The sequence below is a fragment of the Tachyglossus aculeatus genome, chromosome 3, assembly GCF_015852505.1.
Source record: "Tachyglossus aculeatus isolate mTacAcu1 chromosome 3, mTacAcu1.pri, whole genome shotgun sequence".
In the NCBI taxonomy this organism is placed as follows: Eukaryota; Metazoa; Chordata; class Mammalia; order Monotremata; family Tachyglossidae; genus Tachyglossus; species Tachyglossus aculeatus.
In genome coordinates, this window is record NC_052068.1 from 25,611,361 (window position 1) to 25,630,401 (window position 19,041).

At 45.3% G+C, this 19,041-nt stretch overlaps 1 protein-coding gene across 1 annotated transcript in view; it reads right to left on the reverse strand.

Annotated features, from left to right (window-relative positions):
• The window catches only part of CC2D2B (coiled-coil and C2 domain containing 2B), a 154,875-nt gene that overhangs the window by 39,627 nt on the left and 96,207 nt on the right, over nt 1-19,041 (reverse strand). Inside the window, exons 24-25 of the mRNA XM_038744430.1 lie at nt 10,153-10,335; nt 5,934-6,137 (exon numbers count right to left, since the gene is read on the reverse strand). Of these exons, the coding sequence (XP_038600358.1) occupies nt 5,934-6,137; nt 10,153-10,335 (387 nt within the window). The remainder of the gene's footprint in view (nt 1-5,933; nt 6,138-10,152; nt 10,336-19,041) is intronic.

The window sequence follows — 19,041 nt, forward strand, 5'->3', positions numbered from 1 at the left end:
TGGGGGTCCGCTGTTGGGTAGGGACCGTCTCTCTATGTTGCCAGCTTGGACTTCCCAAGTGCTTAGTCCAGTGCTCTGCACACAGTAAGCGCTCAATAAATACAATTGAATGAATGAACGAATGAATCCAAGGAAACGTATGAATCCTTGTCCGCCCTGGGGTGGGCTGCTCAGCCCCGAGAGCCTGCCAATAGGGCCGCATCTTCCCCTGAGCCCACTTTCTGGACTGTGAGCCCGCTGTTGGGTAGGGACCGTCTCTATATGTTGCCAACTTGGACTTCCCAAGCGCTTAGTCCAGTGCTCTGCACACAGTAAGCACTCAATAAATACGATTGAATGAATGAATAAGTGCTTAACAAATGCCATTATTACTATTATTATTATTATAGTGCCCCTGGGTGCATTTCTTCCCCTTCTAGACTGTGAGCCCACCATTGGGTAGGGACCGTCCCTATATGTTGCCAACTTGTACTTCCCAAGCGCTTAGTCCAGTGCTCTGCACACAGTAAGCGCTCAATAAATACGATTGATTGATTGACTGATTGAGGGAAGGTCTGGCCACATGTGCACGTGTTGGCCTTACTCCCCTTGGCTCTGAATTGGACTACGAATCTTAGAGTTCTGTTACTACAGGAGCGCTTGGATGGACCGGGCAGAAAGCCAGTCAGCACCTGGTACCCCCGTGGTGGTATCTGAGTGTCCATTCAATCGCATTTATTGAGCACTTCCTGTGTGCAGAGCACTGAGTTAAGCGCTTGACAGAGTACGATCTAAAAACAGATGGACACCTTACCTTCCCACTATCTCCTGCTGTAGACTGTGAGCCCGCTGTTGGCTCCAGTGGCTCCCAATCAACCTACACATCGGGCAGAAACTCCTCACCCTGGGCTTCAAGGTTGTCCATCCCCTGGCCCCCTCCTACCTCACCTCCCTTCTCTCCTTCTCCAGCCCAGCCCGCACCCTCCGCTCCTCTGCCACCGCTAATCTCCTCACCGTTAGGCCTCGTTCTCGCCTGTCCCGCCATCGACCCCCGGCCCTCGTCCTCCCCCGGGCCCGGAATGCCCTCCCTCTCCCCCTCCGCCAAGCTCGCTCTCTTCCTCCCTTCAAGGCCCTACTGAGAGCTCACCTCCTCCAGGAGGCCTTCCCACACTCAGCCCCTTCCTTCCTCTCCCCCCCCCATCCCCCCCACCTTACCTCCTTCCCTTCCCCACAGCACCTGCATCTATGTATATATGTTTGTACGGATTCATTACTCTATTTATTTATTTATTTAACTTGTACATATCTATTCCATTTATTTTATTTTGTTAATAAGTTTGGTTTTGTTGTCTGTCTTCCCCTTCTTGACTGTGAGCCCACTGTTGGGTAGGGACCATCTCTATATGTTGCCAACTTGGACTTCCCAAGCGCTTAGTACAGTGCTCTGCACACAGTAAGCACTCAATAAATACGATTGATTTATTGATTGATTGTTGGGTAGGGACCGCCTCTACATGTTGCCGACTTGGACTTCCCAAGCACTTAGTACAGTGCTCTGCACACAGTAAGTGCTTAATAAATATGATTGATTGATTGATTGATTGTTGGGTAGGGACCACCTCTATACGTTGCCAACTTGGACTTCCCAAGCGCTTAGTACAGTGCTCTGCACACAGTAAGCGCTCAATAAATACGATTGATTGATTGATTGATTGATTGTTGGGTAGGGACCACCTCTATATGTTGCCAACTTGGACTTCCCAAGTGCTTGGTACAGTGCTCTGCACACAGTAAGCGCTCAATGAATACAATTGATTGATTGATTGATTGTTGGGTAGGGACCACCTCTATATGTTGCCAATTTGTACTTCCCAAGTGCTTAGTACAGTGCTCTGCACACAGTAAGCACTCAGTAAATACGATTGAATGAATGAATGAATATTGGCAGGGAACATATCTACCAACTCTATTAATAATAATAACGGTATTTATTAAGCACTTACTATATGTCAAGCACTGTTCTAAGCGCTGGATAATAACAATGATGCTATTTGTTAAGCACTTACTAGGTGCAAAGCACTGTTCTAAGCGCTGGGGAGGTTACAGGGTGATCAGGTTGTCACAGTTTTAATCCCCATTTTACAGATGAGGTAACTGAGGGACAAAGAAGTTGTGACTTGCCCAAAGTCACACAGCTGACAGTTGGCGGAGCCGGGATTTGAACCCAGGACCTCTGACTCCAAAGCCCGTGATCTTTCCACTGAGCCATGCTGCTTCTCATCACATTGCACCCTCCCAAGTGCTTACTTAGTATGGTGCTCTGCACACAGAAAGTGCTCAATAAATACCATAGATGATGACAACAGTGATGATAGGTTTTCTGAATTCACCCAACTGTGGCCTAGAGGCATCAATAATTCACTTTTGATGGTGTGGAGGTAAGAAAACCCTCTCTCTGTCCCTGGGCTTACATTTAACATTCACGCTTATGACTTGGACTATAATAATAATAATAATAATAATGGCATTTTGTTAAGCGCTTACTATGTGCAAAGCACTGTTCTAAGCGCTGGGGGGATACAAGGTGATTAAGCTGTCCCACGTGGGGCTCACAGTCTTAATCCCCATTTTACAGATGAGGTCACTGAGGCTCAGAGAAGTTAAGTGACTTGCCCAAGGTCACACAACAGACATGTGGTGGAGCCAGGATTCGAACCCATGACCTCTGACTCCAAAGCCCGGGCTCTTTCCACTGAGCCACGCTGCTTCTCTAATCCCCATTTTACAGATGAGGTAACTGAGGCTCACAGAAGTTAAGTGACTTGCCCAAGGTCACACAACAGACATGTGGTGGAGCCGGGATTCGAACCCATGACCTCTGACTCCAAAGCCCGGGCTCTTTCCACTGAGCCACGCTGCTTCTCTAAGCGTGCGGATCTGACTATGAGGATCGGGTCATAATCGGTTTATTTCCAAGAGCGGCCACTTAGCACAGCACTGGACAAGCGTTCAAGGGTCGGATGTTTGGAACATCAAACGCGCTTAAAAACCGATTTGATTTTTCAAATTTTTTCAGAAAAAATCTGATTTTTCCTTTTACAGCTGAAACGTCAAGTCTAAGCGTGCCCTGGCTAGAAACTCCAGAGGTGCAAGACTTGGAACAAATGAACCTTTGTTCATTCATTCATTCATTCGATCGTATTTATTAAGCGCTCACTGTGTGCAGGGCAGTGTACTAAGCGCTTGGGAAGTACAAGTTGCGTGGCTCAGTGGAAAGAGCCCAGGCTTTGGAGTCAGAGGTCAGGGGTTCAAATCCCGGCTCCACCAATTGTCAGCTGTGGGACTTTGAGCAAGTCACTTCACTTCTCTGTGCCTCAGTTCCCTCTTCTGTAAAATGGGGATGAAGACTGTGAGCCCCCCCATGGGACAACCTGATCACCTTGTATCCCCCCAGAGCTTAGAACAGTGCTTTGCATGTAGTAAGCACTTAAAAAATACCATCATTATTGGAGAAGCAGCGTGGCTCAGTGGAAAGAGCCCGGGCTTTGGAGTCAGAGGTCATGGGTTCAAATCCCGGCTCCGCCAATTGTCAGCTGTGGGACTTTGAGCAAGTCACTTCACTTCTCTGTGCCTCAGTTCCCTCTTCTGTAAAATGGGGATGAAGACTGTGAGCCCCCCCGTGGGACAACCTGATCACCTTGTAACCTCCCCAGCGCTTAGAACAGTGCTTGGCATGTAGTAAGCACTTAAAAAATACCATCATTATTGGAGAAGCAGCGTGGCTCAGTGGACAGAGCCCGGGCTTTGGAGTCAGAGGTCATGGGTTCAAATCCCGGCTCCGCCAACTGTCAGCTGTGGAACTTCGGGCAAGTGACTTCACTTCTCTGGGCCTCAGTTCCCTCTTCTGTAAAATGGGGATGAAGACTGTGAGCCCCCCGTGGGACAACCTGATCACCTTGTATCCCCCCAGCGCTTAGAACAGTGCTTTGCACGTAGTAAGCACTTAAAAAATACCATCATTATTGGAGAAGCAGCGTGGCTCAGTGGAAAGAGCCCAGGATATGGAGTCAGAGGTCAGGGGTTCAAATCCCGGCTCCGCCAATTGTCAGCTGTGGGACTTTGGGTAAGTCACTTCACTTCTCTGGGCCTCAGTTCCCTCTTCTGTAAAATGGGGATGAAGACTGTGAGCCCCCCCATGGGACAACCTGATCACCTTGTATCCCCCCAGTGCTTAGAACAGTGCTTTGCACATAGTAAGCACTTAAAAAATACCATCATTACTGGAGAAGCAGCGTGGCTCAGTGGAAAGAGCCCGGGCTTTGGAGTCAGAGGTCATGGGTTCAAATCCCGGCTCCGCCAATTGTCAGCTGTGGGACTTTGGGCAAGTCACTTAACTTCTCTGTGCCTCAGTTCCCTCTTCTGTAAAATTGGGATGAAGACTGTGAGCCCCCCGTGGGACAACCTGATCACCTTGTAACCTCCTCAGCGCTTAGAACAGTGCTTTGCACATAGTAAGCGCTTAATAAATGCCATCATTATTACAAGTTGGCAACATATAGAGACGGTCCCTACCCAACAGCGGGCTCACAGTCCAGAAGCACTGTTTCTTCCCTTTCAGGATTTTGTCTAGGTGCAACCACATAACCAGGTGGCAACTAGGAAACTGTCCCTGTTCCGTCTGTCCCCATCTTCCCTCATTCAGTCATTCAGTCGTATTTGTTGAGCGCTTACTTTGTGCAGGGCACTGTCCTCTGTATGTACCTGTAATTTATGTATCTATTTATATTATTGCCTGTCTCCCCGTCGAGGCTGTGAGCTCGCTGTGAGCCGGAATGCGTCTGTTGTTGGACTGTACTCTCCCTAAGTGCTTAGTGCAGTGTTTTGCCCACAGTAAGCGCTCAATAAATACGATGGAATGACTGAATGAATGTAGGAAACCCCATGAAGCTAATCAGGCCCCTCTAGAAATCCCAGGTGAGCAGATTCTCCGGCCTCACCTCCAAGCCCTGTGAGCCCACCTTCTAGACTGTGAGCCCACTGTTGGGTAGGGACTGTCTCTATATGTTGCCAACTTGGACTTCCCAAGCGCTTAGTACAGTGCTCTGCACACAGTAAGCGCTCAATAAATACGATTGATTGATTGATTGATTGATTGGGGAGGGAGGGAAGGCCTCGTCTGGAGTTCATGAAGAACCGTGTCTCACTTAAGCCCCATCGCCAAAGACAGCTCTCGTCATCCTTCTTCCTAATTGTATTTATTGAGCGCTTACTGTGTGCAGAGCACTGTACTAAGCGCTTGGGAAGGACAAATCGGTAACATATAGAGACGGCCCCCACCCAACAGTGGGCTCACAGTCTAGAAGGGGGAGACAGCACTCTTTCCAAGCATTCCCACATGCCCGCCGCCCCCTCCACCTTCAGACCCCCTCCCCACAGCACCTGTATATATGTATATATGTTTGTACATATTTATTACTCTATTTATTTATTTATTTATTTATTTTACTTGTACCTACCTATTCTATTTATTTTATTTTGTTAGTATGTTTGGTTTTGTTCTCTGTCTCCCCCTTTTAGACTGTGAGCCCACTGTTGCGTAGGGACTGTCTCTAGATGTTGCCAACTTGTACTTCCCAAGCGCTTAGTACAGTGCTCTGCACACAGTAAGTGCTCAATAAATAGGATTGATTGATTGATTGATTAGAACCCGCATCCTCTGACCCCCCAACTTGCCTCTAGGCCATGCTGTTTGGACTTGGGAACTTGGACTTCCCAAGCGCTTAGTACACTGCTCTGCACACAGTAAGTGCTCAATAAATACAATTGATGATGATGATTGAGAAGGGAAGAATTGGCATTATTCTCACCCAGCCCCCAAGCTTCCAATTGTGATTAGCAGACCATAATTATAACAGAAACTGAACGCCCTTCTAAAAAAAAAAAATCACACTTACCAGAGTTGCATTCAAGTCACTGAGAAATACGTCTAGTAGTTGCTGAGGTGGATTTAACGCTGTGATATACCTTGGTGCTGAGATGCACCTCCCGCCGTCGTCGAAAACGACAGCGGCGATTCTTCGGTTTGGAAACAGCGCCTTACAGGTTTTTTTAAAAATGTGAGCTCTCTGCAGAAGTGTTTCTTTAATCTGATCTGCAAACTACAATATAACAGTAATGATGACGGTGGTGTTCGTTAAGCACTTACTCCGTGCAAAGCACCGTTCTAAGCGCTGGAGGGATACAAGGCGATCAGGTTGTCCCATGTGGGGCTCGCAATCTTAATCCCCATTTTCCAGGTGAGGTGACTGAGGCCCAGAGAAGTGAAGTGACCTGCCTAAAGTCACACAGCTGACAAGTGGCAGAGCCAGAATTTGAACCCATGATATCCACGTCCTCCCCCGGGCCTGGAATGCCCTCCCTCTGCCCATCCACCAAGCTAGCTCTCTTCCTCCCTTCAAGGCCCTGCTGAGAGCTCACCTTCTCCAGGAGGCCTTCCCAGACTGAGCCCCTTCCTTTCTCTCCCCCTTGTCCCCCTCTCCATCCCTCCCATCTTACCTCCTTCCCTTCCCCACAGCACCTGTATAGATGTCTATATGTTAGTACGTATTTATTACTCTATTTATTTATTTATTTTACTTGTACATATCTATTCTATTTATTTTATTTTGTTAATATGCTGAGAGCTCACCTTCTCCAGGAGGCCTTCCCAGACTGAGCCCCTTCCTTCCTCTCCCCCTCGTCCCCCTCCCCATCCCCCCGCCTTACCTCCTTCCCTTCCCCACAGCACCTGTATAGATGTCTATATGTTTGTACGGATTTATTACTCTATTTATTTATTTATTTTACTTGTACATATCTATTCTATTTATTTTATTTTGTTAATATGCTGAGAGCTCACCTCCTCCAGGAGGCCTTCCCAGACTGAACCCCTTCCTTCCTCTCCCCCTTGCCCCCCTCTCCATCCCCCTCATCTTACCTCCTTCCCTTCCCCACAGCACCTGTATAGATGTCTATATGTTTGTACGGATTTATTACTCTATTTATTTATTTTACTTGTACATATCTATTCTATTTATTTTATTTTGTTAATATGCTGGTTTTTGTTGTCTGTCTCCCCCTTCTAGACTGCGAGCCCACTGTTGGGTAGGGACCATCTCTATGTGTTGCCAACTTGTGCTTCCCAAGCGCTCAGTCCAGTGCTCTGCACACCGTAAGCGCTCAATATTGATTGATCGATCGATTGATTGATTGACTCCAAAGCCCGGGCTCCTTCCACTGAGATAGATGACTGAGCCCACGAGAAGGCAAGAAATGTGGCTCCGCCACATGTCTGCTGTGTGACCTTGGGCAAGTCATTTAACTTCTCGGAGCCTCAGTTCCCTCATCTATCAAATGGGGATGAAGACTGTGAGCCCCCTGTGGGACAACCTGATCACCTTGTATCCCCCCCAGCGCTTAGAACAGTGCTTTGCACATAGTAAGCACTTAACAAATGCCATTAAAAAAAAAAATAAAAATAAATTAGCAAATGACGATCTGGGTCCCTCTCCAACTACACCGCCTCCAAGAAGCCTTCCCCAACTAAGGCCTCATTTCCCCTCCTCATCTGCTTTTCTGCACCACCTACGCGTTGAGTTTTGTGGTCTGTCCTCCCCTTCTAGACTGTGAGCCCGCTGTTGCGTAGGGACCGTTCTCTATATGTTCCCAACTTGGACTTCCCAAGCGCTTAATCCAGTGCTCTGCACACAGTAAGCGCTCAATATATACGATTGAATGAATGAATGAATTTGGACGCCGTATCCCCCCGACCACTTGATAGTCCCTTCCAGCTGTGAGAAGCACAGCTCTCCCCCTCCCCATCCCCCCCGCCTCACCTCCTTCCCCTCCCCACGGCACCTGTATATATGGATATATGTTTGGACGGATTCATTACCCTATTTATTTTATTTGTACATGTTTATTCTAATCATTTTATGTTGTTACTATGTTTTGTTTTGTTCTCTGTCTCCCCCTTCTAGACTGTGAGCCTGCTGTTGGGTAGGGACCGTCTCTAGGTGTTGCCAACTTGGATTTCCCAAATGCTTAGTCCAGTGCTCTGCACATAGTAAGCGCTCAATAAATAATAATAATAATAGCATTTATTAAGTGCTTACTATGTGCAAAGCACTGTTCTAAGCACTGTTTCCTCCCTTCAAGGCCCTACTGAGAGCTCACCTCCTCCAGGAGGCCTTTTCAGACTGAGCCCCTTCCTTCCTCTCCCCCTCGTCCTCCTCTCCATCCCCCCCATCTTACTTCCTTCCCTTCCCCACAGCACCTGTATATATGTATATATGTTTGTACATATTTATTACTCTATTTATGTATTTATTTATTTATCTTATTTGTACATATCTATTCTATTTATTTTATTTTGTTAGTATGTTTGGTTTTGTTGTCTGTCTCCCCCTTCTAGACTGTGAGCCCACTTGTGGGTAGGGACCGTCTCTATATGTTGCCAACTTGGACTTCCCAAGCGCTTAGTACAGTGCTCTGCACACAGTAAGCGCTCAATAAATACGATTGATGATGATGGTCCTGTTTCTGAGGCTGCACGCCCAGAAGATAGTCACGCGGCTCTGTGCCCGGCCTTTTCCGTTCCCATTTATGTGAGACCGGTTCTCTCCCTTCCCGTGTCACTTTTCTGGACCACCAACACAGCATCATGGAGAAGCGGCGTGGCTCGGTGGAAAGAGCCCGGGCTTTGGAGTCAGGGGTCATGGGTTCAAATCCCGGCTCCGCCAACTGTCAGCTGGGTGACTCTGGGCAAGTCGCTTCACTTCTCCAGGCCTCAGTTCCCTCATCTGGAAAATGGGGATGAAGCCTGTGAGCCCCCCATGGGACAACCTGATTACCTTGTATCCCCCAGCGCTTAGAACAGTGCTTTGCACATAGTAAGCACTTAATAAATGCATTATTATTATTATTATTATTATTATTATTTTGGGAGCTGACTTCCCCTTCCCACAGTGGGAACAATGGATCTCGTTATCCCCAGCCTTGAAAACGTATCCCACACAATTTAACTCTCCTCTTTGATCAAGCTCATTGTGGGCAGGGAATGTGTCTATTTATGGCTGTACTGTCCTCTCCCAAGCGCTTGGCACAGTGCTCTGCACACAGTAAGTGCTCAAGAAATATGATTGAATGAACGAATGAATGAATCAACCGTAGGAGAAGCAGCGTGGCTCAGTGGAAAGAGCCCGGGGTTGGGAGTCAGAGGTCATGGGTTATTTACTTATTTCATCTGTGCGTATTTATTCTATTTTATTCTGTTAATATGTTTTGGAGTCTATGCTTCTTTAGAGAAGCAGCGTGGCTCAGTGGAAAGAGCCCGGGCTTTGGAGTCAGAAGTCATGGGTTCGAATCCTGGCTCCGCCAACTGTCAGCGGTGTGACTTTGGGCAAGTCACTTCTCTGGGCCTCAGTTCCCTCATCTGTAAAATGGGGATGAAGACTGTGAGCCCCCCGTGGGACAACCTGATCACCTTGTAACCCCTCCAGCGCTTAGAACAGTGCTTTGCACATAGTAAGCGCTTAATAAATGCTATCATTATTATGTTTTGTTTTGTTGTCTGTCTCCCCCTTCTAGACTGTGAGCCCACTGTTGGGTAGGGACTGTCTCTGGATGTCGCCAACTTGGACTTCCCAAGCGCTTAGTACAGTGCTCTGCACACAGTAAGCGCTCAATAAATACGATTGAATGAATGAATGAATGAATGAATGAATAATCCCGGCTCCGCCACTTGTCAGCTGTGTGACTTTGGGCACGTGGCTTAACTTCTCTGTGCCTCAGTTACCCCGTCTGTAAAATGGGGAATACGACTGTGAGCCCCACGTGGGACAACCCAATTACCTTGTATCTCCCCCAGCGCTTAGAACAGTGCGTGGCACATAGTAAGCACTTTACAAATACCATTATTATTATTATTATTATTATTATTATTATTATTCACCGAAGGCTTCCTGTGTGCAGAGCACTACACTAAGCACTTGGGAAAGAGTTGGTAGACACGCTCCCTACCCCTCAATAAGCTTCCAGTCTAGAGGGGGAGACAGACATTAATATAATTACGTACTTTATAATATACAATGTATAAATTAGTACGCAATGAAACGGCTGAATGGGAAAGCCAACCTTATCTGATTCTGAATCATCGACAGCAGATGATATCTGAGGTTCTAATGTAGCAAAGATGGTTAAAAAAGTGCATTCTTTTAAATTCGGTCCACTGCAGTCTTCTGTAGGAGACAGGTAGGTTTGACTCCAAGTATATCCAAGCAAAACGGGAGGGATATTTACTTGAAAGGTTCCATTGATCTGTAAGGACACAGGGTATTAAGTGTCTAGAAGGAAAATATTTAAATTAAATATATTGACCTTCCCCCCCCCAATTAAACCCCAATGCGGGAGAGACCAGAATGCAGAATGCAGTAAAGGCTTAAAAAACCCTTTAAAAAAATAATATGATATTTGTTAAATTCTTACTACATGCCAGGCCCCGTATTATGGGCTAGGATAAAAAATGTTAATCCGTTTGGACACGGTCCACGTCCCGCATGAGGCTGACAGTTTGAATCTCCATTTTACAGATGAGGTAACTGAAGCACAGAGAAGTTAAGTGGCTTACCCAAGGTCACACAGCAGACAAGTGTTGGGACCGGGATTAGAACCCAGGCCTTCCGACTCCTAGGCCTGTGCTCTTTCCACTAAGCCTAACTTGTTTCGTGGTTCCTTTCCATGGCTTTTCACATGGAAAAAAATCTCTCTTTCCCCACTAGTGGTAAATACTCAGCCACAAAGCAATAAAATCAAAAAGCTCCTACTTTCTTCTCCACTCGGCAACTGAAATATCCCAAACATTCCAAAAATCAATCCATCAGTGTTATTTACTGAGCGTTTACTGGGTGCCGAGCACTGTACTAAGCACTTGAGAGAGTACAATATAGTGGGTGGACACTTTCCCTGCCCAGAACGAGGTGTGCTTTTCATTCATTCAATTGTATTTATTCATTCATTCATTCAATCGTATTTATTGAGCACTCACTGTGTGCAGAGCACTGTAATAATAATAATAATAATAATAATAATAATAACAGCACTTGTATATATTTGTAAAGATTTATTACCCCATTTATTTTACTTGTACATATTTACTATACAGCACTTGTATGTATTTGTACAGATTTATTACTCTATTTTACTTGTGCATATTTACTATACAGCACCTGTATATATTGGTACAGATTTATTACTCTATTTATTTTACTTGTACATATTTACTATACAGCACTTGTATATATTGGTACAGATTTATTACTCTATTTTACTTGTGCATATTTACTATACAGCACCTGTATATATTGGTACAGATTTATTACTCTATTTATTTTACTTGTACATATTTACTATACAGCACTTGTATATATTGGCACAGATTTATTACTCTATTTTACTTGTACATATTTACTATACAGCACTTGTATATATTGGTACAGATTTATTACTCTATTTACTTTACTTGTACATATTTACTATACAGCACTTGTATATATTGGCACAGATTTATTACTCTATTTATTTTACTTGTACATATTTACTATACAGCACTTGTATATATTTGTACAGATTTATTACTCTATTTTACTTGTACAGATTTACTATTCTATTTATTTTGTTAATGATGTGCCTATAGCTTTAATTCTATTTGTTCTGACGATTTTGATACCTGTCTACATAATAATAATGATAATAATGATGGCATTTATTAAGCACTTACTATGTGCAAAGCACTGTTCTAAGCGCTGGGAAGGTTACAAGGCGATGAGGTTGTCCCACGAGGGGCTCACAGTCTTAATGCCCATTTTACAGATGAGGGAACTGAGGCCCAGAGAAGTGAAGTGACTTGCCCAGAGTCACAGAGCTGACAAGTGGTGGAGCCAGGATTAGAACCCATGACCTCTGAGCTTCCCAAGCCCAGGCTCTTTCTACTGAGCCACGCTGCTTCTCTAAGCGCACGGGAAGTACAAGTTGGCAAGCAGTGTGGCTCAGTGGAAAGAGCCCGGGCTTGGGAGTCTCAGAGGTCGTGGGTTCTAATCCCGGCTCCGCCACTTGTCAGCTGTGTGACCTTGGGCAAGTCACTTCATTTCTCTGGGCCTCAGTTTCCTCACCTGTAACACTGGGATTAAGACTGACAAAATACAATGGGAGTCAGATGGACCTAGGCCCTAATCCCGGATCTCTGCCGTTTGTCTGCTGTGTGACCTTGGGTGAGTCACTTCACTTCCATCCCCGCCATTTTACCTCCTTCCCTTCCCCACAGCACCTGTATATATGTATATATGTTTGTACAGATTTATTACTCTATTTATTTATTTTACTTGTACATATCTATTTATTTTATTTTGTTAGTATGTTTGGTTTTGTTCTCTGTCTCCCCCTTCTAGACTGTGAGCCTGCTGTTGGGTAGGGACTGTCTCTATGTGTTGCCAACTTGTACTTCCCAAGCACTTAGTACAGTGCTCTGCACATAGTAAGCGCTCAATAAATACGATTGATTGATTGATTGATTGATTGATTGATTGATTCTCCGGGTCTCAGTTCCCTCATCTCTAACACTGGGATTAAGAATGACAAAATACAACGGGAGTCAGAAGGACCTAGGTCCTAATCCTGGATCTCTGCCATTTCTCTGCTGTGTGACCTTGGGTGAGTCACTTCACTTCCATCCCACCATCTTACCTCCTTCCCTTCCCCACAGCACCTGTATATATATATATATATGTTTGTACATATTTATTACTCTATTTATTGATTGATTTATTTTACTTGTACATGTCTATTCTATTTATTTTATTTTGTTAGTACGTTTGGTTTTGTTCTCTGTCTCCCCCTTTTAGACTGTGAGCCCACTGTTGGGTAGGGACTGTCTCTATATGTTGCCAACTTGTACTCCCCAAGCGCTTAGTACAGTGCTCTGCACATAGTAAGCGCTCAATAAGTACGATTGATTGATTGATTGATTGATTGATTCTCCGGGCCTCAATTCCCTCATCTGTAACACTGGGATTAAGACTGACAAAATACAACGGGAGTCAGAAGGACCTAGGTCCTAATCCCGGATCTCTGCCATTTGTCTGCTGTGTGACCTTGGGTGAGTCACTTCACTTCCATCCCCCCCATTTTACCTCCTTTCCTTCCCCACAGCACCTGTATATATTTATATATGTTTGTACAGATTTATTACTCCATTTATTGATTTATTTTACTTGTACATATCTATTCTATTTATTTTATTTTGTTAGCATATTTGGTTTTGTTCTCTGTCTCCCCCTTCTAGACTGTGAGCCCACTGTTGGGTAGGGACTGTCTCTATATGTTGCCAATTTGTACTTCCCAAGCGCTTAGTACAGTGCTCTGCACATAGTAAGCGCTCAATAAATACGATTGATTGATTGATTGATTGATTGATTGATTGATTCTCCGGGCCTCAGTTCCCTCATCTGTAACACTGGGATTAAGACTGACAAAATACAATGGGAGTCAGAAGGACGTAGGCCCTAATCCCGGATCGCCACCATTTGTCTGCTGTGTGACCTTGGGTGAGTCACTTCACTTCTCCGGGCCTCAGTTCCCTCATCTGTAACACTGGGATTAAGACTGCGAGCCCTATAATGACAATAATAATGATGGTATTTGTTAAGCGCTTACTATGTGCTGAGCACTGTTCTAAGCGCTGGGGAGGATACAAGGTGATCGGGTTGTCCCATGTGGGTCTCACAATCTTAATCTCCATTTTACAGATGAGGTAACTGAGGCCCAGAGAAGTGAAGTGGCTTGCCCAAGGTCACACAGCAGCCAAGTGGCGGAGCTGGGATTTGAACCCATGACCTCTGACTCCCAAGCCCGAAGCAGCGCGGCTCAGTGGAAAGAGCCCAGGCTTTGGAGTCAGAGATCATAGGTTCGAATCCCGACTCCGCCACGTCTGCTGTGTGACCTTGGGTAAGTCTCTTAACTTCTCTGAGCCTCAGTTCCCTCATCTGTAAAATGGGGATTAAGACTGTGAGCCCACCATGGGACAACCTCGTTACCTTGTTTCCCCTCCCCAGCGCTTAGAACAGTGCTTTGCACATAGTAAGCGCTTAACAAATGCCATTATTATTATTACTATTATTATTATTATTATTATTATCATTATTTCCACTAAGCCACGCTGCTTCCCTGTGGGACAGGGACTGTCTCCAACCCAATTAGTTTGTACCTACCTCAGTGCTTAGTTCAGTGCTTGACACATAGTAAGCGCTTAACAAATACCATGATGATTATTATTATTACTCTCCCAAGCAGTCAGTACAGTGCTCTGCACAGAGTAAGTGCTCAATAAACACCACTGATTGACTGATTGATTAGAGAAGCAGCGTGGCTCAGTGGAAAGAGCCCGGGCTTCAGAGTCAGAGGTCATGGGTTCAAATCCCGGCTCCGCCACTTGTCAGCTGTGTGACTTTGGGCAAGTCACTTCACTTCTCTGGGCCTCAGTTCCCTCACCTGTAAAATGGGGATGAAGACTGTGAGCTCCATGTGGGACAACCTGATCATCTTGTATCCCCCCAGTGCTTTGCAGAAAGTAAGCGTTTAACAGAAACCATTATTATTTTTATTACCATTATTTATTACCATTATTACCATTATTATTATTGTACTCTCCCAAGTGCTTAGTACAGTGCTCTGCACATAGGAAGTGCTCAATAAATACAATTGATTGATTGATTAATACACATCTCCGCAATTGATTTTAATGTCTGTCTCCCCCTCTAAGCTCCTTGTGTGCAGGGAACACATCTACCAACCCTGCTGTATTGTACTCTCCCAAGCGCTCAGTACATAGTAAGTATCCAGAAAACACAACTGATTGACTGATTATCCTCACAACATTCCTGTGAGTGGCTTAGGAGGGGCTGTGATTATTATCCCCAGTTTACAGGTGAGCAAACTGAGGCCTCCGGGAGCTTAAGTGACTTGCCCAAAGTCACACAGCAGAGCAGAAACTAGAACCGGGATATCCTTATTCCCATTCCACTGCTTTCAGCGCTTAGAACAGTGCTTTGCACATAGTAAGCGCTTAACAAATGCCATCATTATTATTATTTCTACTCGACCCACTGTGCTCCCTCGCCCCCCACCCTGCCCCATCAAGGCCACACTGCCTTCAAAAAAACATTCGTTCAATCGTATTTATTGAGCGCTTACTGTGTGCAGAGCACTGTACTGAGCGCTTGGGAAGTCCAAGTTGGCAACAGATAGGGACGGTCCCTACCCAACAGTGGGCTCACAGTCTAGAAGAATCATGGGCTCGAATCCCGCCTCCCCCACATATCTGCTGTGTGACCTTGGGCAAGTCACTTCCCAAGCGCTTAGTACAGTGCTCTGCACACAGTAAGCGCTCAATAAATACCATCGATTGATTGATTGACCGTCTCTTCTTTATATGTTGACAACTTGTACTTCCCAAGTGCTTAGTACAGTGCTCTGCACACAGTAAGCGCTCAATAAATACCATCGATTGATTGATTGACCGTCTCTTCTCTATATGTTGCCAACTTGTGCTTCCCAAGCGCTTAGTACAGTGCTCTGCACACAGTAAGCGCTCAATAAATACCATCGATTGATTGATTGACCGTCTCTTCTCTATATGTTGCCAACTTGGACTTCCCAAGCTCTTAGTACAGTGCTCTGCACACAGTAAGCGCTCAATAAATACGATCCCACTGTTGGGTAGGGACCGTCTCTATGTGTTGCCAACTTGGACTTCCCAAGCGCTTAGTACAGTGCTCTGCACACAGTAAGCGCTCAATAAATACCATCGATTGATTGATTGACCGTCTCTTCTCTATATGTTGCCAACTTGTGCTTCCCAAGCGCTTAGTACAGTGCTCTGCACACAGTAAGCGCTCAATAAATACCATCGATTGATTGATTGACCGTCTCTTCTCTATATGTTGCCAACTTGGACTTCCCAAGCTCTTAGTACAGTGCTCTGCACACAGTAAGCGCTCAATAAATACGATCCCACTGTTGGGTAGGGACCGTCTCTATGTGTTGCCAACTTGGACTTCCCAAGCGCTTAGTACAGTGCTCTGCACACAGTAAGCGCTCAATAAATACCATCGATTGATTGATTGACCGTCTCTTCTCTATATGTTGCCAACTTGTGCTTCCCAAGCGCTTAGTACAGTGCTCTGCACACAGTAAGCGCTCAATAAATACCATCGATTGATTGATTGACCGTCTCTTCTCTATATATTGCCAACTTGGACTTCCCAAGCGCTTAGTACAGTGCTCTGCACACAGTAAGCGCTCAATAAATACGATCCCACTGTTGGGTAGGGACCGTCTCTATGTGTTGCCAACTTGTACTTCCCAAGCGCTTAGTACAGTGCTCTGCACACAGTAAGCGCTCAATAAATACCATCGATTGATTGACCGTCTCTTCTCTATATGTTGCCAACTTGGACATCCCAAGCGCTTAGTACAGTGCTCTGCACACAGTAAGCTCTCAATAAATACGATCCCACCATTGGGTAGGGACCGTCTCTATGTGTTGCCAACTTGGACTTCCCAAGCGCTCAGTACAGTGCTCTGCACACAGTAAGCGCTCCACAAATACCATCGATTCTCTGTGCCTCAGTTCCCTCATCTGTAAAATGGGGATTAAGACTGTGAGCCCCATATGGGACGACCTCACATCCTTGTGTTCCCCCCCAGCGCTTAGAACAGTGCTTTGCACACAGTAAGCGCTTAACAAATACCAACATTATTATTATTATTATCTCTTTAAAGAGCAAACCTCACCATCATCAGAGGTGTCTTACGAGGGGAACCCCAGTTGGAAGAAAAGCAGAATAAGCAGCGTGGCCCAGTGGAAAGAGCCCAGGCTTTGGAGTCCAAGGTCATGGGTTCAAATAATAATAATAATAATAACAATAATGGCATTTGGTAAGCGCTTACTATGTGCGAAGCACTGTTCTAAGCGCTGGGGGGGATGCAAGGTGCAATACAAGGGGATAAGAGAAGCAGCGTGGCTCAGTGGAAAAGAGGAGATGGGTTCAAATCCCAGCTCTGCCAATTGTCAGCTGTGTGACTTTGGGCAAGTCGCTTCACTTCTCTGGGCCTCAGTTCCCTCCTCTGGAAAATGGGGATTAAGACTGTGAGCCCCCCCATGGGACAACCTGATCACCTTGTAACCTCCCCAGCGCTTAGAACAGTGCTTTGCACATGGTAAGCGCTTAATAAATGCCATTAAAAGAAAAAAAAAAGGTGATCAGGTTGTCCCACGTGGGGCTCACCGTCTTAATCCCCGTTTGACAGATGAGGTCACTGAGGCTCGGAGAAGTGAAGTGACTGGCCCGAGGTCACACAGCAGACAGGTGGCGGAGCCGGGATTAGAACCCAGGACCTCTGACTCCCAAGCCCGTGTTCTTGCCGCTGAGCCAGGCTGCTTCGGCTCGGCCGCTTGTCCGCTGTGTGACTTTGGGGAAGTCACTTCACTTCTCTGGGCCTCAGTTCCCTCATCTGTCAAATGGGGATTAAGACTGTGAGCCCCACGTGGGACAACCTGATCACCTTCTATCCCCCCAGCGCTTAGAACAGTGCTTCTCACATGGTAAGCGCTTACCAAATGTCATTATTTGTATATATGTATATATGCTTGTACATATTTTTTTACTCTATTTATTAATTTAATTTATTTGTACATATCTATTCTATTTATTTTATTTTGTTAGTATGTTTGGTTTTGTTCTCTGTCTCCCCCTTTTAGACTGGGAGCCCACTGTTGGGTAGGGACTGTCTCTATATGTTGCCAACTTGGACTTCCCAAGCGCTTAGTCCAGTGCTCTGCACATAGTAAGCGCTCAATAAATACGATTGATGATGATGGTGATGATTATTGTTATTATTATTATTGTTTGAACCCATGACCTCGGACTCCAAAGCCCGGGCTCTTTCCATTGGGCCACGCTGCTTATTCTGCTTTTCTTCCAACTGGGGTTCCCCTCGCAAGACACCTCTGATGATGGTGAAGTTTGCTCTTTAAAGAGATAATAATAATATCTGTGAGCCCCACGAGGGACAACCTGATCACCTTGCATCCCCCAGCGCTTTGAACAGTGCTTTGCACATAGTAAATGCTTAATAAATGCCATTATTATTATTATTATTATTATTAAAAGGAGACAAACAGTGGGTTAGGCAGGCTTGGGATCCCAGCCTGGAGCTCACTCCCTCCCCATTCCCATCCTTCAGCATTCACTTCATTCAATCGTATTTACTGAGCACTTACGGTGTGCAGAGCACTGTACTAAGCGCTTCAGCAGCGTCCACCTGCTGTTCCAGGAATTTTGTACTTCCACCCCTGGGTAAAATCCAATTTACACTACCAACAAACCTTCCATCTCCAGTAAGCCTGTCCTCCAGGTTGTAAGCTCGTTGTGGGCAGGGAACAGGGCTGTAAACTCTGTATATATGTATATATGGTTGTACATATTTATTACTCTATTTATTTATTTATTTATTTATTTTACTTGTACATTTCTATCCTACTTATTTTATTTTGTTGGTATGTTTGGTTCTGTTCTCTGTCTCCCCCTTTTAGACTGTGAGCCCACTGTTGGGTAGGGACTGTCTCTATGTGATGCCAATTTGTACTTCCCAAGCGCTTAGTACAGTGCTCTGCACATAGTAAGCGCTCAATAAATACGATTGATTGATTGATTGATTGATTCAGCAGCGTCCACCTGCTGTTCCAGGAATTTTGTACTTCCACCCCTGGGTAAAATCCAATTTACGCTACCAACAAGCCTTCCATCTCCAGTAAGCCTGTCCTCCAGGTTGTAAGCTCGTTGTGGGCAGGGAACAGGGCTGTAAACTCTGTATATATGTATATATGGTTGTACATATTTATTACTCTATTTATTTATTTATTTATTTATTTGACTTGTACATTTCTATCCTACTTATTTTATTTTGTTG